At 48.2% G+C, this 26,582-nt stretch overlaps 1 protein-coding gene across 2 annotated transcripts in view; it reads right to left on the bottom strand.

The window, feature by feature from the left end:
• The window catches only part of NCOA3 (nuclear receptor coactivator 3), a 109,514-nt gene that overhangs the window by 75,419 nt on the left and 7,513 nt on the right, over nucleotides 1-26,582 (bottom strand). For both annotated transcript variants that reach the window (XM_082272165.1, XM_082272166.1), the window contains exons 2-4: nucleotides 18,621-18,728; nucleotides 12,474-12,646; nucleotides 6,838-6,938 (exon numbers count right to left, since the gene is read on the bottom strand). In XM_082272165.1, the coding sequence (XP_082128291.1) occupies nucleotides 6,838-6,938; nucleotides 12,474-12,646; nucleotides 18,621-18,709 (363 nt within the window). In that variant the 5' untranslated portion in view covers nucleotides 18,710-18,728. The remainder of the gene's footprint in view (nucleotides 1-6,837; nucleotides 6,939-12,473; nucleotides 12,647-18,620; nucleotides 18,729-26,582) is intronic.

Genomic DNA, 26,582 nt, shown 5'->3' with positions numbered 1-26,582 from the left:
TACCCCCCCCTTCCTGCCCAGGCCAATACTGGGCACTTATTCCCCCCCCTTCCTGCCCAGGCCAATACTGGGCACTTATACCCCCCCCCCTTCCTGCCCAGGCCAATACTGGGCACTTATACCCCCCCCCCTTCCTGCCCAGGCCAATACTGGGCACTTATACCCCCACCCTCCTGCCCAGGCCAATACTGGGCACTTATACCCCCCCCTTCCTGCCCAGGCCAATACTGGGCACTTATACCCCCCCCTTCCTGCCCAGGCCAATACTGGGCACTTATACCCCCCCCTTCCTGCCCAGGCCAATAATGGGAACTTATACTCCCCCCCCCTTCCTGCCCAGGCCAATACTGGGCACTTATACTCCCCCCCCCCTTCCTGCCCAGGCCAATACATGGCACTTATACCCCCTTCCTTCCTGCCCAGGCCAATACTGGGCACTTATACCCCCCCCCCTTCCTGCCCAGGCCAATACATGGCACTTATACCCCCTTCCTTCCTGCCCAGGCCAATACTGGGCACTTATACCCCCCTTCCTTCCTGCCCAGGCCAATACTGGGCACTTATACCCCCCTTCCTTCCTGCCCAGGCCAATACTGGGCACTTATACTTCCCCCCTTCCTGCCCAGGCCAATACTGGGCACTTATACCCCCCCCCTTCCTGCCCAGGCCAATACTGGGCACTTATACCCCCCCCCTTCCTGCCCAGGCCAATACTGGGCACTTATACCCCCCTTCCTTCCTGCCCAGGCCAATACTGGGCACTTATACTCCCCCCCCCCCTTCCTGCCCAGGCCAATACTGGGCACTTATACTTCCCCCCCTTCCTGCCCAGGCCAATACTGGGCACTTATACCCCCCCCCTTCCTGCCCAGGCCAATAATGGGAACTTATACTCCCCCCCCCCTTCCTGCCCAGGCCAATACTGGGCACTTATACTCCCCCCCCTTCCTGCCCAGGCCAATACTGGGCACTTATACCCCACCCCCCTTCCTGCCCAGGCCAATACTGGGCACTTATACTCCCCCCCCCTTCCTGCCCAGGCCAATACATGGCACTTATACCCCCTTCCTTCCTGCCCAGGCCAATACTGGGCACTTATACCCCCTTCCTTCCTGCCCAGGCCAATACATGGCACTTATACCCCCTTCCTTCCTGCCCAGGCCAATACTGGGCACTTATACTCCCCCCCCCTTCCTGCCCAGGCCAATACTGGGCACTTATACTCCCCCCCCCCCCTTCCTGCCCAGGCCAATACTGGGCACTTATACCCCCTTCCTTCCTGCCCAGGCCAATACTGGGCACTTATACTCCCCCCCCCTTCCTGCCCAGGCCAATATTCAGCTTTCAGCGCTGTCACTTTTTGAATGACAATTGCGCGGTCATGCAACCATGAGTGTCCAACCTGTGACTCCCAGCTGTTGTGGAACTACAACTCCCATGAGGCATTGCAAGGCTGACAGTTGCAAGCATGACTCCCAAAGGCAGAGACATGATGGGACTTGTAGTTCTTCAACAGTTGGAGGGCCGCAGGTTGGACACCCATGTAAGCTACACCATACCTGTATAAAAAATGTTTCTTATTTAACCACTTAACGACCGCCTACCACAGATTTACTGCGGCAGGCAGCCGCTCCTGGGAAAAGCGACGTCGCTCGCTCAGGAGACTCTAGGAGGCGAGTGTGCGCCGCCGGCTGCGAAGCGCTCCCGCCCCCCGCTCGTCAGCCGGGGGTACAACGCATGTGACTGCCGACTCCGATGGCAGCCAGCCACTCGCGATCTCCCGCAGCTTTTATTTAACCACTTAATGACCGCAGATTTACTGCGGCAGGCAGCCGCTCCTGGGCAAAGCGACGTAGATCTACGTCACTCGCTCTCAGGAGGCTAGGGGGCATTGATGCGTGCGTCAGGCGGCTCCGATTGCCACCTAACACCCGCGATCATTCACTGCTGAGAGAGAAGGACGGTCAGCTGTTGTAAACACATCTGACCGTTCTCCCTGAGAATCCTTCTATATAGGATCACATGTCTCTATGGTCATCTCAGAAGGCACGCCCCCCTTCAGTTAGAATCACTCTCCTAGGGCAGTGATGGCAAACCTTTTTGAGCCCAAGTGCCCCAAACTGCGACATAAAACCAACTTATTTTGTGCAAGTGCCAACACTGCAATAAGAGCCACAGATAATGGCCGCAAGGGCCTCTCACCAATCCCAGGGACACAGCAACACTTCCTCTGAACAGATGTCCACTCACACTCGGTTGACCGTGGCAAGGCCCACAACTGCCACTGCTGGGGGGGTATTCTCACAGCCTCTCTGTCCCCTGGCTCACAGTGTGTCTTTCTCACGATCTCTCTCATGATCTCGATCTCTCTCTCTCCATAGTCTTCCGGGACTAAATGTCCCATGGGGCACTTATCAACCTCCTTATTGGTGCTTAGCTGCAGCCAATAGGGAGGCAGGAGGAATCAGAGTGGGCGGCGATCTCTGCAAGTGTCGCTCTGTCCCCGTCCATCGCTGCTAGACAGAAGGGGGGCGAGCGAGGAAATACACTGACAGTCCACGCTCGCTTCCCCCCTTGTCACAGCGCCGCTGCCGTGTGGGGGGGGGGGGGGGGAGGAAGAATTAGAGAGCCCAGGCATCAGCGGCGTCAGCTTCCCAGTATAGCTGGTGTGCCCACAGTGCCAGCTGTGGCACACGTGCCATAGGTTCGCCATCACTGCCCTAGGGTCACATTTACACTTTTGAGGATACTAGTGACATTACTACAGTAATCACTAATCCGTGCTAAATTTATGCACTGTTACTGAAATAATGACACTGGCAGGGAAGGTCCTATACTGTTAACCCCTTCCCTGCCAGTGTCATTAGTACAGTGACAGTGCATATTTTTTAGCACTGATTACTGTAGTAATGTCACTACTATCCTCAAAAGTGTCAAAAATGTCAGTCAAGGGTCCGATCTGTCCGACGCAATGTCGCAGTTGCGCAAAAAAAAAAAAAAAAAAAATTGCAGATCGCCGCCATTACTAGTATATAAAAAAATAAATAAAAATGACAAATCTTTCCCGTAGATAGTAGACGCGATAACTTTTGCGCAAATCAAAATACGCTTATTAGGATTTTTTTTTTACCAAAAACATGTAGCAGAAAACAAATTGGACTAAAATGTTAAAAAAAAAATTAGATTTTTTAACCACTTAAGCCCTGGAAGATTTTACCCCCTTCCTGACCAGGCCCTATTTTGCGATTCGGCACTGCGTGACTTTAACGGACAATTGCGCGGTCGTGCGATGCTGTACCTAAACGAATTTGACGTCCTTTTTTTCCCACAAACTGAGCTTTCTTTTGGTGGTATGTGATCACCTGTGCGATTTTTACTTTTTGCGCTTTAAGCAAAAAAAGAGCGACAATTTTGAAAAAATAACAATATTTTTCACAATTTTTTATATGAAATTCCCAAAAAAAAAAAGTAAAAATGTAAATTTTTTAACATTTTAGGCCAATTTGTTTTCTGCTACATATGTGTGGTAAAAAAAAAATTGCAATAAGCGTATTTTGATTGGTTTGCGCAACAGTTATTGCATTTACTAACTAAGGGAAAGATTTTTGTCATTTTTTTTTTTTTTTTTTAACGAGTAATGGTGGCGATCTGCGATTTTTTTTGCGGGACTGCGACATTGCGGCGGACAGATCGGACCCTTGACTGACATTTTTGACACTTTTGGGGGTACCAGTGACATTACTACAGTAATCAGTGCTATACACATGCACTGTTACTGCAAAAATGACACTGGCAGGGAAGGGGTTAACTTTATTGGAGAAGGAGGGGTTAAGTGTGTCCCTAGGGGCGTGCTTCTAACTGTAAAGGGGCGTGGCTTTTCGTGTAACAACAGAGAAATACGATCCTGCATAGCAGAACCATATGATCGCCGGTCACACGTGCGGAGATGTTAGGGAGCGAGCGGGGGCGGGAGCGTGCCTCCGGCGGCGCGCGCTCGCCCCCTAGAGCCTCACAGGCGAGCGACGTAGATCTACGTCACTTTGCCTGTGAGGGGCTGACCGCCGACGTAGATAGTCATGCGGCGGTCGGGAAGTGGTTCAATTTTTTTTGGGGGGGAGAACGTCATATAGCAAAATGTGAAAAATATTGTTTTTTTTTTCTCAAAATTGTCGCTCTTTTTTTCTTTATAGCGCAAAAAATAAAAAAAAAAAATCGCACAGGTGATCAAATACCACCAAAAGAAAGCTCTGTTTGTGGGAAAAAAAAGACATCAATTTTATTTGGGTACAGCGTCGCACGACCGCACAATTGTCCGTTAAAGTAACGCAGTGCCGAATCACAAAATAGGGCCTGGTCAGGAATGGGGTAAAATCCTTCCGGTCTTAAAGTGGTTAATTGTGAGTGTTTTTAATCCTTTATTTGGCATTAAACATCCGAGTTGCTGCACTAAGAGGCGCCTTCTTGCTTCTTTTTACATTGTACCCAGAGCAACTTCTTCTCTCTAGTGCTGCCCAGGTGCAGGGACCTACACTCCGCCCCCTTAGATCCACGGAAGCCCCCATACTCATCTACTTTTGATTGGCTACCATGCACATCGGCACCAGATTTTTTAATTTACAGTTTTAGTAAATCGACTTCTTTGCGTCCTCCAAATCATTCTCAGTTCTGTAATTCTACAGTCCAAGCTACAATACCCCCGGGTATATCTGAACTGGAATAAGACTACGGGCAGAAAAACCCTACTTTTAAATATATTCCCGAAAAGCCAAAAAAAAAAAAAAAAAAAATCCACTTTGTGTGCATTAAATATTTTTGCAAACCCAGACATTTCCCAGTAAAAAAAAGTAGTGACATCATCACTGAGCTGTGCAGGGAGCAGAACTGTGGGAGGGGCCTACACTCCCTGAGTGCTTTTTTACACCCAGATATTACCATATAAAAATAGTAGTGACCTCATCGCTTAGCTGTACATAGCCCATGCAGGAAGCAGAACTGTGGGAGGGGCCTACACTCCCTGAGCATCCGGAGTGCTTTTTTACACCCAGATATTACCATATAAAAATAGAAGTGACATCATCGCTGAGCTGTGCAGGGAGCAGAACTGTGGGAGGGGCCTAAACTCGCTGAGCCCCCCCGAGTGCTTTTTTTAGACCCAGATATTACCATATAAAAATAGTAGTGACATCATCACTGAGCTGTACATAGCCCATGCAGGGAGCAGAGCTGTGGGAAGGGCCTACACTCCCTGTGTGCTTTTTTACAGCCAGATATTACCATATAAAAATAGTAGTGACATCATCGCTGAGCTGTACATAGCCTGTGCAGGGAGCAGAACTATGGAAGGGGACCCAGCAGGCTCCACCCACTACAGGCTATCTAAAAAAAAACAACTATAGGAGGGGGCAGAGACAAGACAAGTCACCCTTGTGGAGACAGCAGAGCTGTGGAATGGGGTCCAGCAGACCCCAACCACTACAGGCTGCCTGCAGAAAACTACAGGGAGGGCCGGAGACCAGACCAGTCATCCTGCACAAGCAAAGAGAGCAGAGCTGTGGGAGGGGTCCAGCAGACCCCACCCACTATAAGCTGCGTGCAAATCTACAGGAAGGGGCGGAGACCAGACATCCTACACAAGCAAAAGAGAGCAGAGCTGTGGGAGGGGTCCAGCAGACCCCACCCACTACAAGCTGCCTGCAAAACTACAGGAAGGGCAGAGACCAGACATCCTGCACAAGCAAAGAGAGCAGAGCTGTGGGAGGGGTCCAGCAGACCCCACCCACTACAAGCTGCGTGCAAATCTACAGGAAGGGGCGGAGACCAGACATCCTACACAGCAGAGCTGTGGGAGGGATCCAGCAAGCCCCACCTACTAGTTTGCCTGCAGAAAACTACAGGAAGGGCAGAAACGAGACCAGTCACAATGCACGAGGAGAGAGAGGGCAGAGCTGTGGGAGGGGCCCAAGAGACCCCACCCACTACAGGCTGCCTGGAGAAAACTACAGGAGGGGGTGGAGACAAGACCAGTCACCCTGCTCAAGGAGAGAGAGCAGCAGTGATTGGTCTTTATTAAAGGAAGTCTCACACTAGTTTCCTGCACAGATCTGGAAGAAATACACAGAGCTCACGGAGATTCAATAATTACTATACACGGGATGAATGGATTCAAATATTTTCTGATCCCAGAGTTCTGCTTTAAATATAATGTCGTCTTAGGGGAGAGGCAAAGGAAATAGTATTTAGTACACAGATTGGTCCAACAATGGCTGTACATGAAGGAAAAAATACAGAGGGCGCACCAAACAAGCGCATTACCTTAAAAACATGTATACATCATACTCCCAAAAATGGATGGAACATGGGCACAAAAAGAGATAGTAAATAAACCAAAGGAGGTCCTCCAAGGAGGCTCTTAATACCGCTTACAGGTTTCAGGGGCGTACCCCCTTACTCAGAGCTCTAAGAAAGGGGGTACGCCCCTGAAACGCGTAAGAGGCATTTAGAGGTTCCACATCCCTACACGGTCTGTACCTGCACACCATGCCCAGTGGACCTCCTTGGTGGACTTACGATCTCTATTTGTGCCCAGGTTCCATCCATTTTTGGGAGTATGATGTATACATGTTTTTAACAATAAACAGTTTTTAAAAGGTAATGCGCTAGGTTGGGGCGCCCTCTGTATTTTTTCCTTCTACTTCTCTTTGTGGTTTCCCCAACCATCTATGAGTGGCAGCACAGCAGGGCGACGACAATTCCAGCCAAGGTCGTGTCCAGCGATCCAAGTCGCATGAACGACCCCTCAAGCGCAGGAGCATTTCTTTTCTCAATGGCTGTACGTACCTGTAGAAGAAGAGGACCCAAAGAATCCTTATCGATCACCCCCTGCCCTGTGGACGAAACGTCTGCCTTCTGGACGTCATCGTCATTGGAGGAACCCTTTCCTAAAACACACAGGAAAAAAAAGGATTTATCCACAGACCAGAACAAATCTTACATGTACACCGAGAGCGCAGGGGCCATCTATTATCATATCATTGACTGCGTTACTTTAACGACAATTGCGCAGGCGTGCAACACTGTACACAAATGAAATTTGTCCTTTTTCCCCACAAACAGAGCTTTCTTTAGGAGGTATTTGATCACCTCTGCGGTTTTTAATTGCACTATAAACAAAAAAGGCCAATAATTTTGAAAAAAAAAAAAAAATAGTAATAATTTTATATATATATATATATATATATATATATATATATATATATATATATATATATCTCTATCTCTCTACATCTCTCTCTCTCTCTCTCTCTCTCTCTCTATCTATATCTCTAGCTATCTCGCTATCTCTAGCTATCTCGCTATCTCTAGCTATCTCGCTATCTCTAGCTATCTCGCTATCTCTATCTATCTCTCGCTATCTATCTCTCGCTATCTATCTCTCGCTATCTATCTCTCGCTATCTATCTCTATCTCTCGCTATCTATCTCTATCTCTCGCTATCTATCTCTATCTCTCGCTATCTATCTCTAGCTATCTATCTCTATCTCTCGCTATCTATCTCTATCTCTTGCTATCTATCTCTCGCTATCTATCTCTATCTCTCGCTATCTATCTCTATCTCTCGCTATCTATCTCTATCTCTCGCTATCTATCTCTATCTCTCGCTATCTATCTCTATCTCTCGCTATCTATCTCTATCTCTCGCTATCTATCTCTATCTCTCGCTATCTATCTCTATCTCTCGCTATCTATCTCTATCTCTCGCTATCTATCTCTATCTCTCGCTATCTATCTCTATCTCTCGCTATCTATCTCTATCTCTCGCTATCTATCTCTATCTCTCGCTATCTATCTCTATCTCTCGCTATCTATCTCTATCTCTCGCTATCTATCTCTATCTCGCTATCTATCTCTATCTCGCTATCTATCTCTATCTCGCTATCTATCTCTAGCTCGCCATCTATGTAGCACCCTCCTTGATAGGTGCTAGGAAAAGCATAGGTTTTTGCTCTGCATGCTTATCAGGGGAGTCTGATCAATAGTTATGCCTGTTACATGTGTCCAGTGGGTGATTCATCTGGGCTGAGGGAGTGTCCCCACTGTATCCAATAGGGGAGCCTGTTGGACAGTGGAGGAAACCCAGCCAGTGACACACAGGCATTTGTGGCAGTCACAATGGGAGGGCACAACAGTGGTGCATCCTTGGATAGGTCAAGCCAAGGGCACATCGAAAGCCAAGGGCACATGCGACAGGGCATCTTTAGGCGGGAAGCCAGGTCCTAGGAGGAGGGCGACGGCTGTCTCTCCTCCTGTCAGTGTGGAAAGTGGTCACAGGCAGTCAGCCTAGTGAACCAGAAGTGCGGTGCTGAGCTAAGCGGTCCAGAGGATACTGACTGTGGAGCAAGTGGCAGATCAACCTGAGGAAAAACAGTGTCCGTGAGTACCAGGGAGCTTGCCAAGGGTCTGCCCAGGAAGGGGACCACTCCGGTGAGAGTCAGTGGACAGGAGCTAGCACACACAGCAAGTTAGAAAGGGGGTGCCAAGTTGAGACCCTGAAGAGTAACCTAAAGCAAAATTCACTTTCAATAGCTTCACTTCAGTGGCAAGGTGAAGCAGCGGCCTTGCCGCACACTACCGCTAGAGGTCCTCAGGATTCTGTGCATAGTTACTAAGTTGGAGTATCCCACTCATCCCTTCTATCCTAGTTCCAAATAAAACACAAAAAAACAAATCCCCTGGACTGTTCACTGACTGGGCCAAGGACTTAAAGTGATAGGTTTAATAGACTGTTGCTATGGGTAACCCAGGGGAATCCATTCTCAGCAGCTCCCTATGGGGCAGTGCTACACACATACATATTGACCGATATTGTTTTTTTTAACGCCGATATCGATATTTTGGTCATTGGATATCGGTATCGGCCGATATCTGCCAATAGTTTTTAGTGGAGGGATCTGGGGGTCTAAAAGACCCCAAACCCCTCCTCGGCACCGAAAAGGTTTCAAAACGCCAAGTTTGGCTGTTTTGAATGCTGTCTTTTTTTCTTTTTTTTCAATTCGGCGCAGAGGTGATCAAATAACCACCAATAAGAAAGCTCTATTTGTGGGAAACCGGTGACAATTTCATTTGGGTACAGTGTTGCATGACTCCACAATTATCAGTTAAAGTAATGCAGTGCCGCCTGGTAAAAAAATGGCCCGGTCATGAAGGGGGGGGGGGGGTAAATCTTCTGGAGGTCAAGTTATAGAATACATGGCATGATTACACAGGATGAATATTTCACTGGTCAGTTATACACGGATCTCCGTCCTCTGCAGAATCCAGAATTTCAGGCTCAAATATTTTAGGAATAGGAGGAGCCGGGCTCGGCAATGACAGGAGAATCCCCGGCGTGTCACCACTGTGTGCTCAGCCTATAAAGCCGGTTTATTTAACGATCTGTGAGATAACACAAGGACTTCCACATACATTTATAGGCCTCTTTCCACCATTCCTGACACTTCTTATGTTTTATAGACTAAATAAAGAGTCACTCTATAAACAGACCTCACTGTCTTACATCAGCCCAGGAATCTACACTCACCGGCCACTTTATTAGGTACACCTGTTCAATTGCTTGGCAACACAAAATGCTAATCAGCCAATCACATGGCAGCAACTCAATGCATTTAGGCATCTAGATGTGGTGAAGACAACTTGCCAAAGTTTAAACCAAGCATTAGAATGGGGAAGAAAGGGGATTTAAGTGACTTTGAACGTGGCATGGTTGTTGGTGGCAGACGGGCTGGTGGTGTAATGGTGTGGGGGAGGAGGGGGGGGGGGGTAACAGTTCAGGCTGGTGGTGGTGGTGTAATGGTGTGGGGAATATTTTCTTGGCACACTTTGGGCCCCTTAGTATTGTTGCTGACCATGTCCATCCCTTTAGGACTACAGTGTCCCCATCTTCTGATGGCTCCTTCCAGCAGGATAATCTCACCATGTCACAAATCTCCAATCATCTCACCACTGGTTTCTTCACCATGACAATAAGATCACTGTCCTCCAATGGCCTCCACACTCCCCACATCTCATCCAATAGAGCACCTTTGGGATATGGTGGAACGGGAGATTGGAATCATGGATGTGCAGCCGACAAATCTGCAGCAACTGTGTGATGCGATCATGTCACTATGGAGAGAAATCTCTGAGGAACGTTCCCAACACCTTGTTGTATCTATGCCACCAAGAATGAAGGCAAAAGGGGGGTCCAACCCGCTACTAGCAAGATGTACCTAATAAAGTGTCCGGTCAGTGTATACACTCTGTGTTATCTGTGGGGGTTGTTACATTAGATATTTATAGATAGTGATCTTCTGCTGGGGCTATACAGTCTCTGGGGAGAGGCTGGAACAAAGGAAGCCAGCTGTTGATCACTATCAGCTGGCGATTGCCAACAACGAAGAGGTGTAGAAGTTTTGTGAAATGCCAAACTGAGGAAGCGGCACCCTAAGGAAGCGGCACGAAGCGGCACCCTGAGGAAGCGGCACCCTGAGGAAGCGGCTCGAAACAGCACCCTGAGGAAGCGGCACCCTGAGGAAGCGGCTCGAAACAGCACCCTGAGGAAGCAGCACAAAGCGGCACCCTGAGGAAGCGGCACAAAGCGGCACCCTGAGGAAGCGGCACAAAGCGGCACCCTGAGGAAGCGGCACAAAGCGGCACCCTGAGGAAGCGGCACCCTGGCCATCAAATGTGTATTTCTGATGTAATAAATAAAGATGACGCTCATTATCCTCACTACGACCACTCTGGAGACGGGAATTCTCCACATGAACATTCTAAAGGTTGGATTTATTATCATACATGGTCATTTCATCCCTGCTAATCCATGGAGTCCAACATTGCAACATTGTCTTTTCTTGTAGTGAAAATTCTCTCTACACTTCTTTTCAGCTTCGCCATGTCAAATTTATTTCTTGCACATGCCCAGACACACCACAGGGTTTTAAATAAGTACTGTCCCATGTGCTAATTTTTTTTTTTTTTTTATTTAAATAAGTACGCTCCTGTGCTTTTTTTTTTTAATATGTACTATCCCGTGCTTTTTTTTTTTTTATAAATAAGTACTGTCCCATGTGCTGATTTTTTTTTTTTTAAATAAGTACTGTCTGGTGCTTTTTTTGTTATTAGAAATAAGTACTGTCCCATGTGCTTATTTTTTATTCTATTTATTTAAATAAGTACCGTTCCATGCTTTTTTTTTTTTTTTTTTTTTAGAAATAAGTTCTGTCCTCTGTGATGATTTATTGTATGTTTTTTTTCATTCTAAATAAGTACTGTCCCATGTGCTGATTTTTTTTTTTTTTAATTTAAATAAGTACTGTCCTCTGTGCTGATTTATTGTACATTTTTTTCATTCTAAATAAGTACTGTCCTCTGTGCTAATTTATTTTATGTTTTTTTTTTTTCCATTCTAAATAAGTACTGTCCCATGTGCTGATTTCTTTTTTTTTTTTATTTATAAATAAGTACTGTCCCATGTGCGGATTTCTTTTTTTTTTTTATTTATAAATAAGTACTGTCCCATGTGCGGATTTCTTTTTTTTTTTTATTTATAAATGAGTACTGTGCCATGTGCTGATTTCTTTTTTTTTTTTTTTATTTAAATAAGTACTGTCCTGTGTGCTGATTCATTGTATGTTTTTTTTTTCATTCTAAATAAGTACTGTCCCATGTGCTGATTTGTTTTTATTTAAATAAGTACTGTCCCATGCTTGTTTATAAATAAGTACTGTCCCATGTGCGGTTTTATTTTTTTTTAATAAGTACTAGCCCCATACTTTTTTTATAAAAAAGTACTGTCCCGTGTACCGATTTATTTTATGTTTCTTTTAATTGTAAATAAGTACTGTCCCATGTGCTGATTTTTTTTTTTTTTTAATAAGTACTGGCCCCATACTTTTTTTTTTTTTTTTTTCTAAAAAAGTACTGTCCCGTGTGCCGATTTATTTTATGTTTTTTTAATTCTACAAAAGTACTTTCCCATGTGCTGATTTTTAATTTTTTCTTTAAAGTGATTCTACAGAATTTTTTATTTTTTTTTTAAATGGCAAACATGTTTAAAAAAATGACCCGCTCTATGAAATGGTTCTGCACAGAGAAGCCCCGATCCTCCTCCTACTTCTCTGGGGTTCCCTGCTGGCACCCAGCCCCCGCCCCCTCAGTGCAGCTTAGCCCCCCCCCGCCTCCTCCTCACTGGCTGTGAGCCAATGGCTGCCTCGATCTGCAGTGAGGAGGGAGAGAGCCGCTACTCTCAGGCACATTGCTGGATCGAGATGGGGCTCAGGTAAGTGTAGGGGGGCTGCACACAGAGGGTCATCACTCTAATAAACATTGATAAAAAGCAGATAAAAAGTAGTGACAGGTCCTCTTTCCAAAATACCAAATAAAATCCCCATTGACCTTTGCAGACTTTCCAAAGACAATGTGGAAGCGGAGCGTACCTTGTTCTTTAATCTGACGGATCTGCCTGACGGTCTCTTTTAGGATTGCACATTTATCAGGTTTGACATTGAAGTTGTCAATGTCGCTGAGATTTGCTGATATCAGCTCGGCCAGCTCTTCGATGTATTTGCTCTCCTGCTCACGTCTTCTCTTCTCCCCGCTGCAGGTCAGGCTAGGAAAAAAGGAGACAGCGCTTAGCATATGTAATTCATCAAGCCGCTGCGCACACCGTCTCGGGTGCTTTATGCATATGCAAAGCCGTCGCTGTGGAAATAAGACGGGAACTTCACAGGGAATAGGGGAGCAAGACACAGACAGGGACAAGAGCAAGACACAGACAGGGACAAGAACAGCCCACAGCGAGGATTGCTTCATACCGGGACTGTACATGACAAATGCGCTGAGAAACCAGGAGGTTGGGGCTTCCATTATACACAATAAAGTCCATTCTCCACCGTGGTCTTCCATCCCCCTACACTAATCACCTGTAATAGATTTGAGGAACCCAGATGAGGACTACTAACACTTCCAACTGCTAGATATGAAGACTCCAGATGAGGACCATTTTCAACTGCTAGATATGAAGACCTCAGATAAGGACCACTACCACTTCCAACTGCTAGATATGAAGACCCCAGATGAGGACCACTACCACTTCCAACTGCTAGATATGAAGACCCCAGATGAGGACCACTACTACTTCCAACTGGTAGATATGAAGACCCCAGATGAGGACTACTACCACTTCCAACTGCTAGATATGAAGACCCCAGATGAGGACCACTACCACTTCCAACTGCTAGATAAAAAGACCCCAGATGAGGACTACTACCACTTCCAACTGCTAGATATGAAGACCCCGGATGAGGACCACTACCCACTTCCAACTGCTAGATATAAAGACCCCAAATGAGGACTACTACCACTTCCAACTGCTAGATATGAAGACCTCAGATGAGGACCACTTCCACTTCCAACTGCTAGATATGAAGACCCCCATATGAGGACTACTACCACTTCCAACTGCTAGATATGAAGACCCCGGATAAGGACTAGCACTGCTTCCATCGACTAGATATGAAGACTCCAGATGAAGACCACTACCAACTGCTAGATATGAAGACCCTGGACAAGGACCACTACCACTTCCAATTGCTATATATGAAGACCCCGGATGAGGACCACTACCAACTGCTAGATATGAAGACCCCAGATGTAGACTACTACCACTTCCAACTGCTAGATATAAAGACCCCAGATGAGGACTACTACCACTTCCAACTGCTAGATATGAAGACTCCGGATGAGGACCACTACCCACTTCCAACTGCTAGATATGAAGACCCCTGATGAGGACTACTACCACTTCCAACTGCTAGATATAAAGACCCCAGATGAGGACTACTACCACTTCCAACTGCTAGACATGAAGACCCCGGATGAGGACCACTACCCACTTCCAACTGCTAGATATGAAGACCCCTGATGAGGACTACTACCACTTCCAACTGCTAGATATGAAGACCCCGGATGAAGACCACTACCACTTCCAACTGCTAGATATGAAGACCCTGGACAAGGACCACTACCACTTCCAACTGCTAGATATGAAGACCCCAGATGAGGACCACTACCACTTCCAACTGCTTTGACAGCCCAGGGCTAGGTGTGGTGTATACACACCAGCTTTGGCTTTATCTCTATGTGTGAGTCAGATCACCAGCACAGAGGGGAAGTCCTGTACTTATCTACTAGTTTCACAAATGATCAGGATGGCCATTATTACCTACAGTTAAGCAAAACACATACACCAAGGAAGGAGTACAGAAATCAAAGTACACTGGAGCATATAAATATTTCCCTGTCCTGAACAGGCTGAGCAGTGAGAAGTGTAAACATTACCCAGTCTTGGACAGGCCGAGCAATGAGAAGTGTAAAAATTACCCAGTCTTGGAGAGGCCGAGCAGTGAGAAGTGTAAACATTACCTAGTCTTGGACAGGCTGAGCAGTTAGAAGTGTAAGCCCTATGTAGACCTGGGAAGGCTGAGCAATGAGAAGTGTAAATATTATCTAGTCCTGGACAGGCCGAGCAGTGAGCAGTGTAAGCACTATGTAGACCTGGGAAGGCTGAGCAGTGAGAAGTGTAAACATTACCCAGTCTTGGACAGGCCGAGCAGTGAGAAGTGTAAACATTACCTAGTCTTGGACAGGCTGAGCAGTTAGAAGTGTAAGCCCTATGTAGACCTGGGAAGGCTGAGCAATGAGAAGTGTAAATATTATCTAGTCCTGGACAGGCCGAGCAGTGAGCAGTGTAAGCACTATGTAGACCTGGGAAGGCTGAGCAGTGAGAAGTGTAAACATTACCCAGTCTTGGACAGGCCGAGCAGTGAGAAGTGTAAACATTACCTAGTCTTGGACAGGCTGAGCAGTTAGAAGTGTAAGCCCTATGTAGACCTGGGAAGGCTGAGCAATGAGAAGTGTAAATATTATCTAGTCCTGGACAGGCCGAGCAGTGAGAAGTGTAAACACCATCCAGACCTGGGCAGGCTGAGCAGTGTAAACACCATCCAGACCTGGGCAGGCTGAGCAGTGTAAACACCATCCAGACCCTGGCAGGCTGAGCAGTGTAAACACCATCCAGACCTGGGCAGGCTGAGCAGTGTAAACACCATCCAGACCTGGGCAGGCTGAGCAGTGTAAACACCACCCAGGCCCAAGCCGGCTGAGCAGTTTGAAGTGTTAACACCATTCAGACCTGGGCAGGCTGAACACTGAGAAGCATAAACACCATTCAGACCTGGGCAGGCTGAGCACTGACAAGCGTAAACACCATCCAGACCTGGGCAGGCTGAGCAGTGAGTAGTGTAAACACCATCCAGACCTGGGCAGGCTGAGCAGTGTAAACACATTCAGACCTGAGCAGGATGAGCAGTGAGAAGTGTAAACACCATCCAGATCTGGGCAGGCTGAGCAGTGAGAAGTGTAAACACCATCCAGGCCTGGACATACTAAGCAGTGGGAAGTGTAAACACCATCCAGACCTGGGCAGGCTGAGCAGTGAGAAGTGTAAACACCATCCAGATCTGGGCAGGCTGAGCAGTGAGAAGCGTAAATACCATACGGAGCTGGGCAGGCTGAGCAGTGTAAACACCATCCAGGCCTGGACATACTAAGCAGTGGGAAGTGTAAACACCATCCAGACCTGGGCAGGCTGAGCAGTGAGAAGTGTAAACACCATCCAGATCTGGGCAGGCTGAGCAGTGAGAAGCGTAAATACCATACGGAGCTGGGCAGGCTGAGCAGTGTAAACACCATCCAGACCTGGGCAGACTTAGCAGTGTGAAGTGCAAACACCATTCAGACCTGGGCAGGCTAAGCAGTGAGAAGCGTAAACACCATCCAGACCTGGGCAGGCTGAGCAGTGAGAAGTGTAAACACTATCCAGATCTGGGCAGGCTGAGCACTGAGAAGCGTAAACACCATCCAGACCTGGGCAGGCTGAGCAGTGAGAAGTGTAAACACTATCCAGATCTGGGCAGGCTGAGCAGTGAGAAGTGTAAACACCATCCAGACCTGGGCAGGCTGAGCAATGAGAAGTGTAAACACCATCCAGACCTGGGCAGGCTGAGCAGTGAGAAGTGTAAACACCATCCAGACCTGGGCAGGCTAAGCAGTGTAAACACATCCAGACCTGAGCAGGATGAGCAGTGAGAAGTGTAAACACCATCCAGACCTGGACATACTAAGCAGTGAGAAGTGTAAACACCATCCAGACTTGGGCAGGCTGAGCAGTGAGAAGTGTAAACACCATCCAGACCTGGGCAGGCTAAGCAGTGTAAACACATCCAGACCAGATCTGGGCAGGCTGAGCAGTGAGAAGTGTAAACACCATTCTGATTTGGGTAGGCTGAGAAGTGAGAAGTGTAAACACCATCCAGACCTGGGCAGGCTGAGCAGTGAGAAGTGTAAACACCATTCTGACCTGGGCAGGCTAAGCAGTGTAAACACATCCAGAACAGATCTGGGCAGGCTGAGCAGTGAGAAGTGTAAACACTATCCAGATCTGGGCAGGCTGAGCACTGAGAAGCGTAAACACCATCCAGATATGGGCAGGCTGAGCAGTGAGAAGTGTAAACACCATCCAGATCTGGGCAGGCTGAGCACTGACAAGCGTAAACAACACCATCCAGACCTGGGCAGGCTGAGCAGTGTAAACACATCCAGACCTGAGCAGGATGAGCAGTGAAGTGTAAACACCATCCAGACCTGGACATACTAAGCAGTGAGAAGTGTAAACACCATTCTGATTTGGGTAGGCTGAGCAGTGAGAAGTGTAAACACCATCCAGACCTGGGCAGGCTGAGCAATGAGAAGTGAAAACACCATCCAGACCTGGGCAGGCTGAGCAGTGAGAAGTGTAAACACCATCCAGACCTGGGCAGGTTAAGCAGTGTAAACACATCCAGACCTGAGCAGGATGAGCAGTGAGAAGTGTAAACACCATCCAGACCTGGACATACTAAGCAGTGAGAAGTGTAAACACCATCCAGACTTGGGCAGGCTGAGCAGTGAGAAGTGTAAACACCATCCAGACCTGGGCAGGCTAAGCAGTGTAAACACATCCAGACCAGATCTGGGCAGGCTGAGCAGTGAGAAGTGTAAACACCATCCAGACCTGGGCAGGCTGAGCAGTGAGAAGTGTAAACACTATCCAGATCTGGGCAGGCTGAGCACTGAGAAGCGTAAACACCATCCAGACCTGGGCAGGCTGAGCAGTGAGAAGTGTAAACACTATCCAGATCTGGGCAGGCTGAGCACTGAGAAGCGTAAACACCATCCAGATATGGGCAGGCTGAGCAGTGAGAAGTGTAAACACCATCCAGATCTGGGCAGGCTGAGCACTGACAAGCGTAAACACCATCCAGACCTGGGCAGGCTGAGCAGTGTAAACACATCCAGACCTGAGCAGGATGAGCAGTGAAGTGTAAACACCATCCAGACCTGGACATACTAAGCAGTGAGAAGTGTAAACACCATTCTGATTTGGGTAGGCTGAGCAGTGAGAAGTGTAAATACCATCCAGACCTGGGCAGGCTGAGCAATGAGAAGTGTAAACACCATCCAGACCTGGGCAGGCTGAGCAATGAGAAGTGTAAACACCATCCAGACCTGGGCAGGCTGAGTAGTGAGAAGTGTAAACACCATCCAGACCTGGGCAGGCTAAGCAGTGTAAACACATCCAGACCTGAGCAGGATGAGCAGTGAGAAGTGTAAACACCATCCAGACCTGGGCAGGCTTAGCAGTGAGAAGTGTAAACACCATCCAGACCTGGGCAGGCTGAGCAGTGAGAAGTGTAAACACTATCCAGATCTGGGCAGGCTAAGCACTGAGAAGCGTAAACACCATCCAGACCTGGGCAGGCTGAGCAGTGAGAAGTGTAAACACCATCCAGATCTGGGCAGGCTGAGCACTGAGAAGCGTAAACACCATCCAGACCTGGGCAGGCTGAGCAGTGTAAACACATCCAGACCTGAGCAGGATGAGCAGTGAGAAGTGTAAACACCATCCAGACCTGGACATACTAAGCAGTGAGAAGTGTAAACACCATCCAGATTTGGGTAGGCTGAGCAGTGAGAAGTGTAAACACCATCCAGACCTGGGCAGGCTGAGCAGTGAGAAGTGTAAACACCATCCAGACCTGGGCAGGCTGAGCAGTGAGAAGTGTAAACACCATCCAGACCTGGGCAGGCTGAGCAGTGAGAAGTGTAAACACCATCCAGACCTGGGCAGGCTGAGCAGTGAGAAGTGTAAACACCATCCAGACCTGGGCAGGCTAAGCAGTGTAAACACCATCCAGATCTGGGCAGGCTGAGCAGTGAGAAGTGTAAACATCATCCAGACCTGGGCAGGCTGAGCAGTGTAAACACCATCCAGACCTGGGCAGGCTGAGCAGTGAGAAGTGTAAACACCATCCAGATCTGGGCAGGCTGAGCAGTGAGAGGTGTAAACACCATCCAGACCTGGGCAGGCTAAGCAGTGAGAAGTGTAAACACTACCCACTACGGTGGGTGATGGAAAGGGTACCTATACTTTTGCTTATATAAAGTGAAAGGAAAAAAAGAATGGGGATGGTTACACAGCTTACCTGGGGCCTGGAGTGTCGCATAGCGATGGCTTCCTCTTTCTCGAGTCGCCAGACAGTGGATCCAGGGAGTTTTCACCTAGACCACTCATGGTGAACAAACATCGGCAGCTGAAAGACAAACCACATTCTGGTATTTATCCCAAAATTCTATCAAATCCCTAAAATTACACACAAAAAAAAAAATACTTTTGGGGATTTTGATGCTGAAGATATAAAACACAAACATGTGCTGTCAATAAATAAACATTAACTACCCCCCCCCCCCCAATACACATCTTATAAAAACCAAGAAAAGATTTGGCAATCAGATGTATATTTAGTTCTAATAAACTCCCCCATCTGGCTGATTGATGTTAAAATGTTTCCAATGTAGTAAGTAAGCTCATAAAACAACCAAACCAAAAGGGTCACCATACATATAAAACGCATCCAACCCCGCGCAAATAAAAAAATGATCCCTAGCAGTGGGGCTGAGCACCCGAAGTTGGGCTTTAGGCAAGGCAGGAAGGATCTGTATGGAAATAGAATGCACAATGGAGGTGAACTGCAGGTACACCCGACAAAGTTAAAGAAATAGCAAAGTGAAGCCGCCAATCAGGTATCATCCGTGAAGGACAACATAGTGAGTTACCGGGCCAACGCGTTTCGGCTAGCTATCTGTGGTATGAATGATCGTATAGCTCCAGATATAAAAGACCAGGGCTCTTTTCTCCACCAGGAATGCAGTTCCAGCACTGAATTTTTTGAAAAATCATGCAAGACCCCACAGTTGCTGGTGAGCCGCCTCCAAGACCAGAAAACGCTCATCACGTTATAACGCATCCGCATAAGGCTCAGCGCTTCTACATCACAAAGATAGCACTGAATTTATGTAATGGTAAGGGGTGGTGGGGGTCTATTGTTGCTGTCTGCTGGAGGATCCATTGTCACTGGGGGATCTATCATTGAAGGTAGGGCTATTGTTGCTTGGGGGCGGGGTCTTTTGCTGCTGGGAGGTCTTATGTTGTTGAGAGGTATCTACTGTTGAGGGAGGGGTCTATTGTTACTGGCTGCTGGAGGATCTATTGTTGCGGGTGGGTCAATTTTTAATGGGAAGTCTACTGCTGCTGGGAGGGGGTCTACTGCTGCTGGGAGGGGGTCTACTGCTGCTCGGAGGGGGTCTACTGCTGCTCGGAGGGGGTCTACTGCTGCTCGGAGGGGGTCTACTGCTGCTCGGAGGGGGTCTACTGCTGCTCGGAGGGGGTCTACTGCTGCTCGGAGGAGGTCTACTGCTGCTCGGAGGAGGTCTACTGCTGCTCGGAGGAGACCTACTGCTGCTCGGAGACCTACTGCTGATCGGAGGAGACTACCGCTGCCGGGAGGAGTCTACCGCTGCCGGGAGGAGTCTACTGCTGCTAGCTGCTGAAGGGTTTATTGATTTGGTTGCTAGGAGATAAACTGTTGCTCGCAAAGGTCTGTTGTTGCTGGGGTAGATCTATTGTTACTGGAGGGATATTTTGCTGCAGGGAGGTCTATTATTGCTGGGAGGGGTCTATTGTTCCTGGGGGGGATTATTTTACAATGAATGCAAATTACTTAGCACCCCAAAATGAATGGTTCTGTATTCTCTAAAAGGGGCAGTAGCGGGAAGGGGGCGGAACCAAGGGACGTGCTCGGAGACAAGGGGTGACTCAGAAGGGGGGCCTGTAAAAGACGAATTGATGCCACTCTGTATTCACATACAAGCAATGTTAATACCTGAATTTGTTTCGGAATTAGGCTCTTGCAATCCCTGTACAACAGAGCTCAGAATAGGAGAGGAGGAAGCAACACAAGGAGCTAATCAGTTGTGCTGTATGGAACGACGTGCTGATAGGAGGAGACAGATAAAAGCTCCTCAATCTGCTGCTTCTTTTTTCACTGTCCAATCATAGGTGGAGGGACAAGACCTGTAAAAGTTACTGAACTACAGCAGAGAAAAATCAGGTCTCCTTGCCTGCCAGACATGGCTGTATAAATCTCTGGTACGGATGGACAGAAACAAAGATCCAGGTAAAATAGCTCCCATAAATGCATTTGATCGATTTATTTAGACGATAACCTAGAGGTCAAAAAAGGGTCAGCTAATTCACAACCTAGCACATATACTGCACAGGTAAGTCTTCTCTGACTTATACAATGATTCCAATGAAGGTTATAGTGAAATCTAAACGATCGGATGAATGGTGGGTTCACACTTTTATTGTATAAAACATGCGTTACAAGCTGCTGAATTGCACACACTGATCCTGGTTTGGCAGATTGCAGGATAAACACTGGATGGGTGTAATTCCTTCAGCAGCCAGCAGATGGCGCATGGCTTGCCATGGTGTGGCTCATCCCTGTGTCTGTGTACACTCAGCCTTCCCCAAGGTTATTCAATGAGAATTTCCCCCCCATTCTTTGGAGCTTCGTCAGATGCTGGGTGCTGGCTGGCCTCATTACTACCACCCCCCTTCCCTTCCCCGGGGAGGCGAATGTGCAATCACTGACCCCTGAGAATACACTACAGATGAATGAAATACGCCGCTGTCAGCGGACACCGACCACCCTTTAGGTGTCACTCCATCCTCCTCCTGCAATAGACACCGACCACCCTTTAGGTGTCACTCCATCCTCCTCCTGCAATAGACACCGACCACCCTTTAGTGTCACTCCATCCTCCTCCTGCAATAGACACCGACCACCCTTTAGTGTCACTCCATCCTCCTCCTGCAATAGACACCGACCACCCTTTAGTGTCACTCCATCCTCCTCCTGCAATATTCTAACATCTCCCAAAATGCTTCCAGTTTCTGATCTCCATTCTACGTTGTCATTTTTGTCAAATTAGGAATTCTAATTTTCCCTCCTCCTCCTTTCAAATCTATAGGGTGGCTACACTGCCTTGCCTGGTACCCTTACAGATATCATCACCACCCCCCGTCACCCTGTCTAGTCACAGGCTGGATATAAGGTGTTACTAAACTGCAGCACAGAAAAATAAGACAGGGCTGTGCTGTGTAGCAGAGCTGTGTAGATCTCAAGTCTGGATGGAAATCCACTTTTTTTTTTTTTTTTTGGCAGGTGGCCATTTATGTAGTTCACCTGTGTCTTTAGCTGCTGCTAGAGTTCCATTTCATCCGTTTATTCAGTATATTTCCTGGATGTCTGCAATGCCCATGCTTCAACAGGCAGGATGACACCACCCAGGGGGGACAGGATGAGACTCAGCTGACTGGTACCAGGGAATGAGGGGTATGGGGACTCGACCCACCACACCAGGTGTATGATTGGGGTGTGTTGTAGATCTCAGGATCACAGCTGTACAGGTAGATCTGTAGATCCCAGAATCAATCATCCCACCGTACCAGATCACGGCTGTATGGGTAGGATGTGTTTTGTAGATCCCAGGATCACTAATCCCACCATACCAGATCACGGCTGTATGGGTCGGATGTATGTTGTAGATCTGTAGATCCCAGGATCACTTATCCCACCATACCAGATGACGGCTGTACGGGTGGGATGTGTGTTGTAGAGCTCAGGATCACTCACCACCCCCCCCTCCCATTCAGATCACAGCTGTACAGGTAGAATGTGTGTTGTAGATCTGTAGATCCCAGGATCACTCATCCCACCATATCAGGTTACGGCTGTATGGGTAAGATGCGTGTTGTAGATCCCAGAATCACTAATCCCACCATACCAGATCACGGCTGTACGGGTAGGATGAGTGTTGTAGATCCCAAGATCATTCACCCCCCCCATCAGATCACAGCTGTACAGGTAGGATGTGTATTGTAGATCCCAGGATCAATCACCCCACCATACTAGATCATGGCTGTACAGGTAGGATGTGTATTGTAGATCCCAGGATCACTCATCCCACAATACCAGATCATGGATGTACGGGTCAGGTAGGATGTGTATTAAAGATCCCAGGATCACTCATCCCACCATACCAGATCATGGCTGTACGGGTAGGATGTCTGTTGTAGATCCTAGGATCACTAATCCCACCATACTAGATCACAGCTGTACAGGTAGGATTTGTATTGTAGATCCCAAGATCACTCTTCCCACAATACCAGATCACAGCTGTACGGGTAGGATGTGTGTTGTAGATCCCAGGATCCCCAATCACACCATACCAGATCACGGCTGTACGGGTAGGATGTCTGTTGCAGATCTCTGGATCGCTCATCTCCCCCATATAAGATATTGGCTGTACGGGTAGGATGTGTACTGTAGATCCCAGAAGCACTCATCCCACAATACCAGATCATAGATGTACGGGTCAGGTAGGATGTGTATTAAAGATCCCAGGATCACTCATCCCACCATACCAGATCATGGATGTACGGGCAGGGTGTCTGTTGTAGATCCTAGGATCACTAATCCCACCATACTAGATCACAGCTGTACAGGTAGGATTTGTATTGTAGATCCCAAGATCACTCTTCCCACAATACCAGATCACAGCTGTACGGGTAGGATGTGTGTTGTAGATCCCAGGATCCCCAATCACACCATACCAGATCACGGCTGTATGGGTAGGATGTGTGTTGCAGATCTCAGGATCGCTTATCTCCCCCATATAAGATCACGGCTGTACGGGTAGGATGTGTATTGTAGATCCCAGGATCAATCATCCCACCATACTAGATCATGGCTGTACAGGTAGGATGTGTATTGTAGATCCCAGGATCACTCATCCCACAATACCATATCACGGCTGTATGGGTAGGATGTGTTGTAGATCTCAGGATCACTTATCCCACCATACCAGATCACGGCTATATGGGTAGAATGTGTTTTGTAGATCTCAGGATCACTCATCCCACCATACCAGATCACAGCTGTATAATTACAGCTGTATAATTAGGGTATGCTGTAGATCCCAGGATCACTCATCCCACCATACCAGATAACAGTTGTACGGGTAGAATGTGTGTTGTAGATCTTTGGATCTCAGGCATGGTACAGGCTGTACAGCAGGGGGTCTTCAAACTACGGCCCTCCAGTTGTTCTGGAACTACAATTCCCATCATGCCTAGTCATGTCTGTGAATGTCAGAGTTTTCCAATGCCTCATGGGACGTGTAGTTCTGCAACAGCTGGAGGGCCGCAGTTTGAGGATCCCGGCTGTACAGGTTCCCAATGGGACAAGCCACAGCAATACTTGTGATTCCAACACAAACAACACAAAGCAAACAGGCTGTAAGTGGAAGAGGATTCTGAGAAAAGCACACACACGCCAGGAGACGGAACCAGGATGTCCGTCAGAAGCTTCCAGTATCATGTCTGTGTGATGCCAGCTGCTCCGTGCCAGGAGATGGCGAAGCCATCCACACCGTGCCCAGCACAGAGCATTCATCCAGCCCTGTACGATGGAGCGGTGCCAGGAAAACAGGTGACCTGCACAGTCAGTTACAAGGACAGGTGACGGCTTGGTGAGAGGGACCGGTCACATCAGGTCAGTCACACCTGTAGCATATTATTAGGATTTACATAGAGAAGTGTCAGGAACAAGAAAAGCTCACCAATAAAAGCTGGAAACACAGCGAGTCAATCTATTCTACACCACATAGGAGAAAGACAAGGCCAACCAGGCCAAATCCGCCCCGTCAGGCCTGGTCCTGTGGCTCTTGCATCCAGTAGTGCAGCGGGAATGTGGCGGAACTCAATTTCACTACCTCCATTCTTACTCTCTGCACCCACTGCCCATTGTCACTCGACTACAAGGAACCGCTTTGCTCAGAGGCTTCCAGATCTAAAAGATCCCTGCAAGTGCTCATGGCAGGGACAGCTCTCCAGAGAGGGCGCACAATCTCCCTGCAAGGCACGCCGCCTGCACAGGGAGGTACTAGAGCTGGGCAAGGTAGGAGAGATGCAAGGAAGTATGGGAGTTGGGGTTTCACACATTGTACTCTCTACATAGCACACCCCTGAACGCAGCACACATCTGAACCCTGCACTCTGCGCACTTCTGAACCCTGCACTCGGCACACTTCTGAACCCGGCACTCGGCACACTTCTGAACCCCGCACTCGGCACACTTCTGAACCCGGCACTCGGCACACTTCTGAACCCGGCACTCGGCACACTTCTGAACCCGGCACTCGGCACACTTCTGAACCCGGCACTCGGCACACTTCTGAACCCGGCACTCGGCACACTTCTGAACCCGGCACTCGGCACACTTCTGAACCCGGCACTCGGCACACTTCTGAACCCGGCACTCGGCACACTTCTGAACCCGGCACTCGGCACGCAGCACACTTCTGAACCCGGCACTCTGCACGCAGCACACTTCTGAACCCTGCACGCAGCACACTTCTGAACCCTGCACGCAGCACACTTCTGAACCCTGCACTCTGTATGCAGCACACTTCTGAACCCTGCACTCTGTACGCAGCACACTTCTGAACCCTGCACTCTGCACACTTCTGAACCCTGCACTCTGCACACTTCTGAACCCTGCACTCTGCACACTTCTGAACCCTGCACTCTGCACACTTCTGAACCCTGCACTCTGTATGCAGCACACTTCTGAACCCTGCACGCAGCACACAGCACACTTCTGAACCCTGCACTCTGTATGCAGCACACTTCTGAACCCTGCACTCTGTATGCAGCACACTTCTGAACCCTGCACTCTGTATGCAGCACACTTCTGAACCCTGCACTCTGTACGCAGCACACTTCTGAACCCTGCACTCTGTACATACCATGCTTCTGAACCCAGCTCTCTGCACGTATCGCACTCCTAAATCCTGCATTTTATACATAACATGCTCTTGAGCTCTGCACTCTATACGCAGTGTAATCCAGAACTCTTCAGGTTACGCGCTCCTGAACCCTGTACTCTGCACACACCAGATACAGCCGGGCCTTTGAAAGCAACCATGCTGTCCACTATAAAATTTAGATTTGATACCCCTGTTCTATACACAAGGAAAATATTGCTGCCCACATAGAGTAGTGAAATGCTTGATGGCAAGGGGACAGGGCAAAAGTTGAGGGTCAGTCCTGACCTGTAGTTGCCCATGCACTTGTATGAACAGTCCTTGCTGACCCCCAACAACTGACAATTCTTAGGTCTGCATCTGTAATCCAATAACATGCTATGAGGATAATCCAAGATCTTGCTGTGAATGTTCACAGGTTCTTCATATGCCCAGCTCCACAATCACACCCAATGAGCCAGTCCATAAGGGATCCTGGGGGGGAACATACAGAAAATGGGGGGGGGGGGGCGGGGTGACAGGCTAGGTGGTCACCAATAAGAATCACAAATTGATGATGGATAGCCCAGGAGGCACCTACACTCCGGGCAGAATGAGCCATCAGAAAAGGTGGAGCCTTTTCTTTCAAGCCATCAACTTTGAGAGATAATCTGAGGAATCCAAGGGGGAAATCGTAGACTGCGAGAACCTTCTTTGCTACTTCAATTTCTTACACATCCTAAAAGCCCGAACCAGATCTAAAGTGTGGTGATCCCTGTCCGCTGGCGACTGAGACCTGGGGGGGGGGGGGGGGGAGGCAAAACTGCACCCTGGTTAAGTGTACCTAGGCACCTACACTCCGGGCTGAAGGAGCCATCACCAGAAAAGGTGGAGCCTTTCCTTTCAAGCCATCAACTTTGAGAGATAATCTGAGGACTCCAAGGGGGAAATCGATGACTGCGAGAACCTTCTTTGGTCCTTCAGGAAGAACAGACAGTGACGGATTGCCTCACTGCGGCTGTCACTTTCCTACACATCCTAAAAGCCCGAAACAAGATCTAAAGTGTGGTGGATCCCTGTCCACTGGCGACTGAGGGGAAAAAAAAGGTAAAACTGCACCCTGGTTAAGATGGAAAGCCCAAGAGGCACCTACACTCCGGGCTGAAGGAGCCATCACCAGAAAAGGTGGAGACTTTCCTTTCAAGCCATCAATTTCCGAGTGATAATCTGAGGAA

The sequence above is a fragment of the Pelophylax lessonae genome, assembly GCF_965119305.1.
Source record: "Pelophylax lessonae genome assembly, chromosome: 11".
NCBI classification, from domain to species: domain Eukaryota; kingdom Metazoa; phylum Chordata; class Amphibia; order Anura; family Ranidae; genus Pelophylax; species Pelophylax lessonae.
The sequence above is the reverse complement of the archived record's forward strand: the minus strand, read 5'-3'. Positions and strand labels throughout refer to the sequence as shown.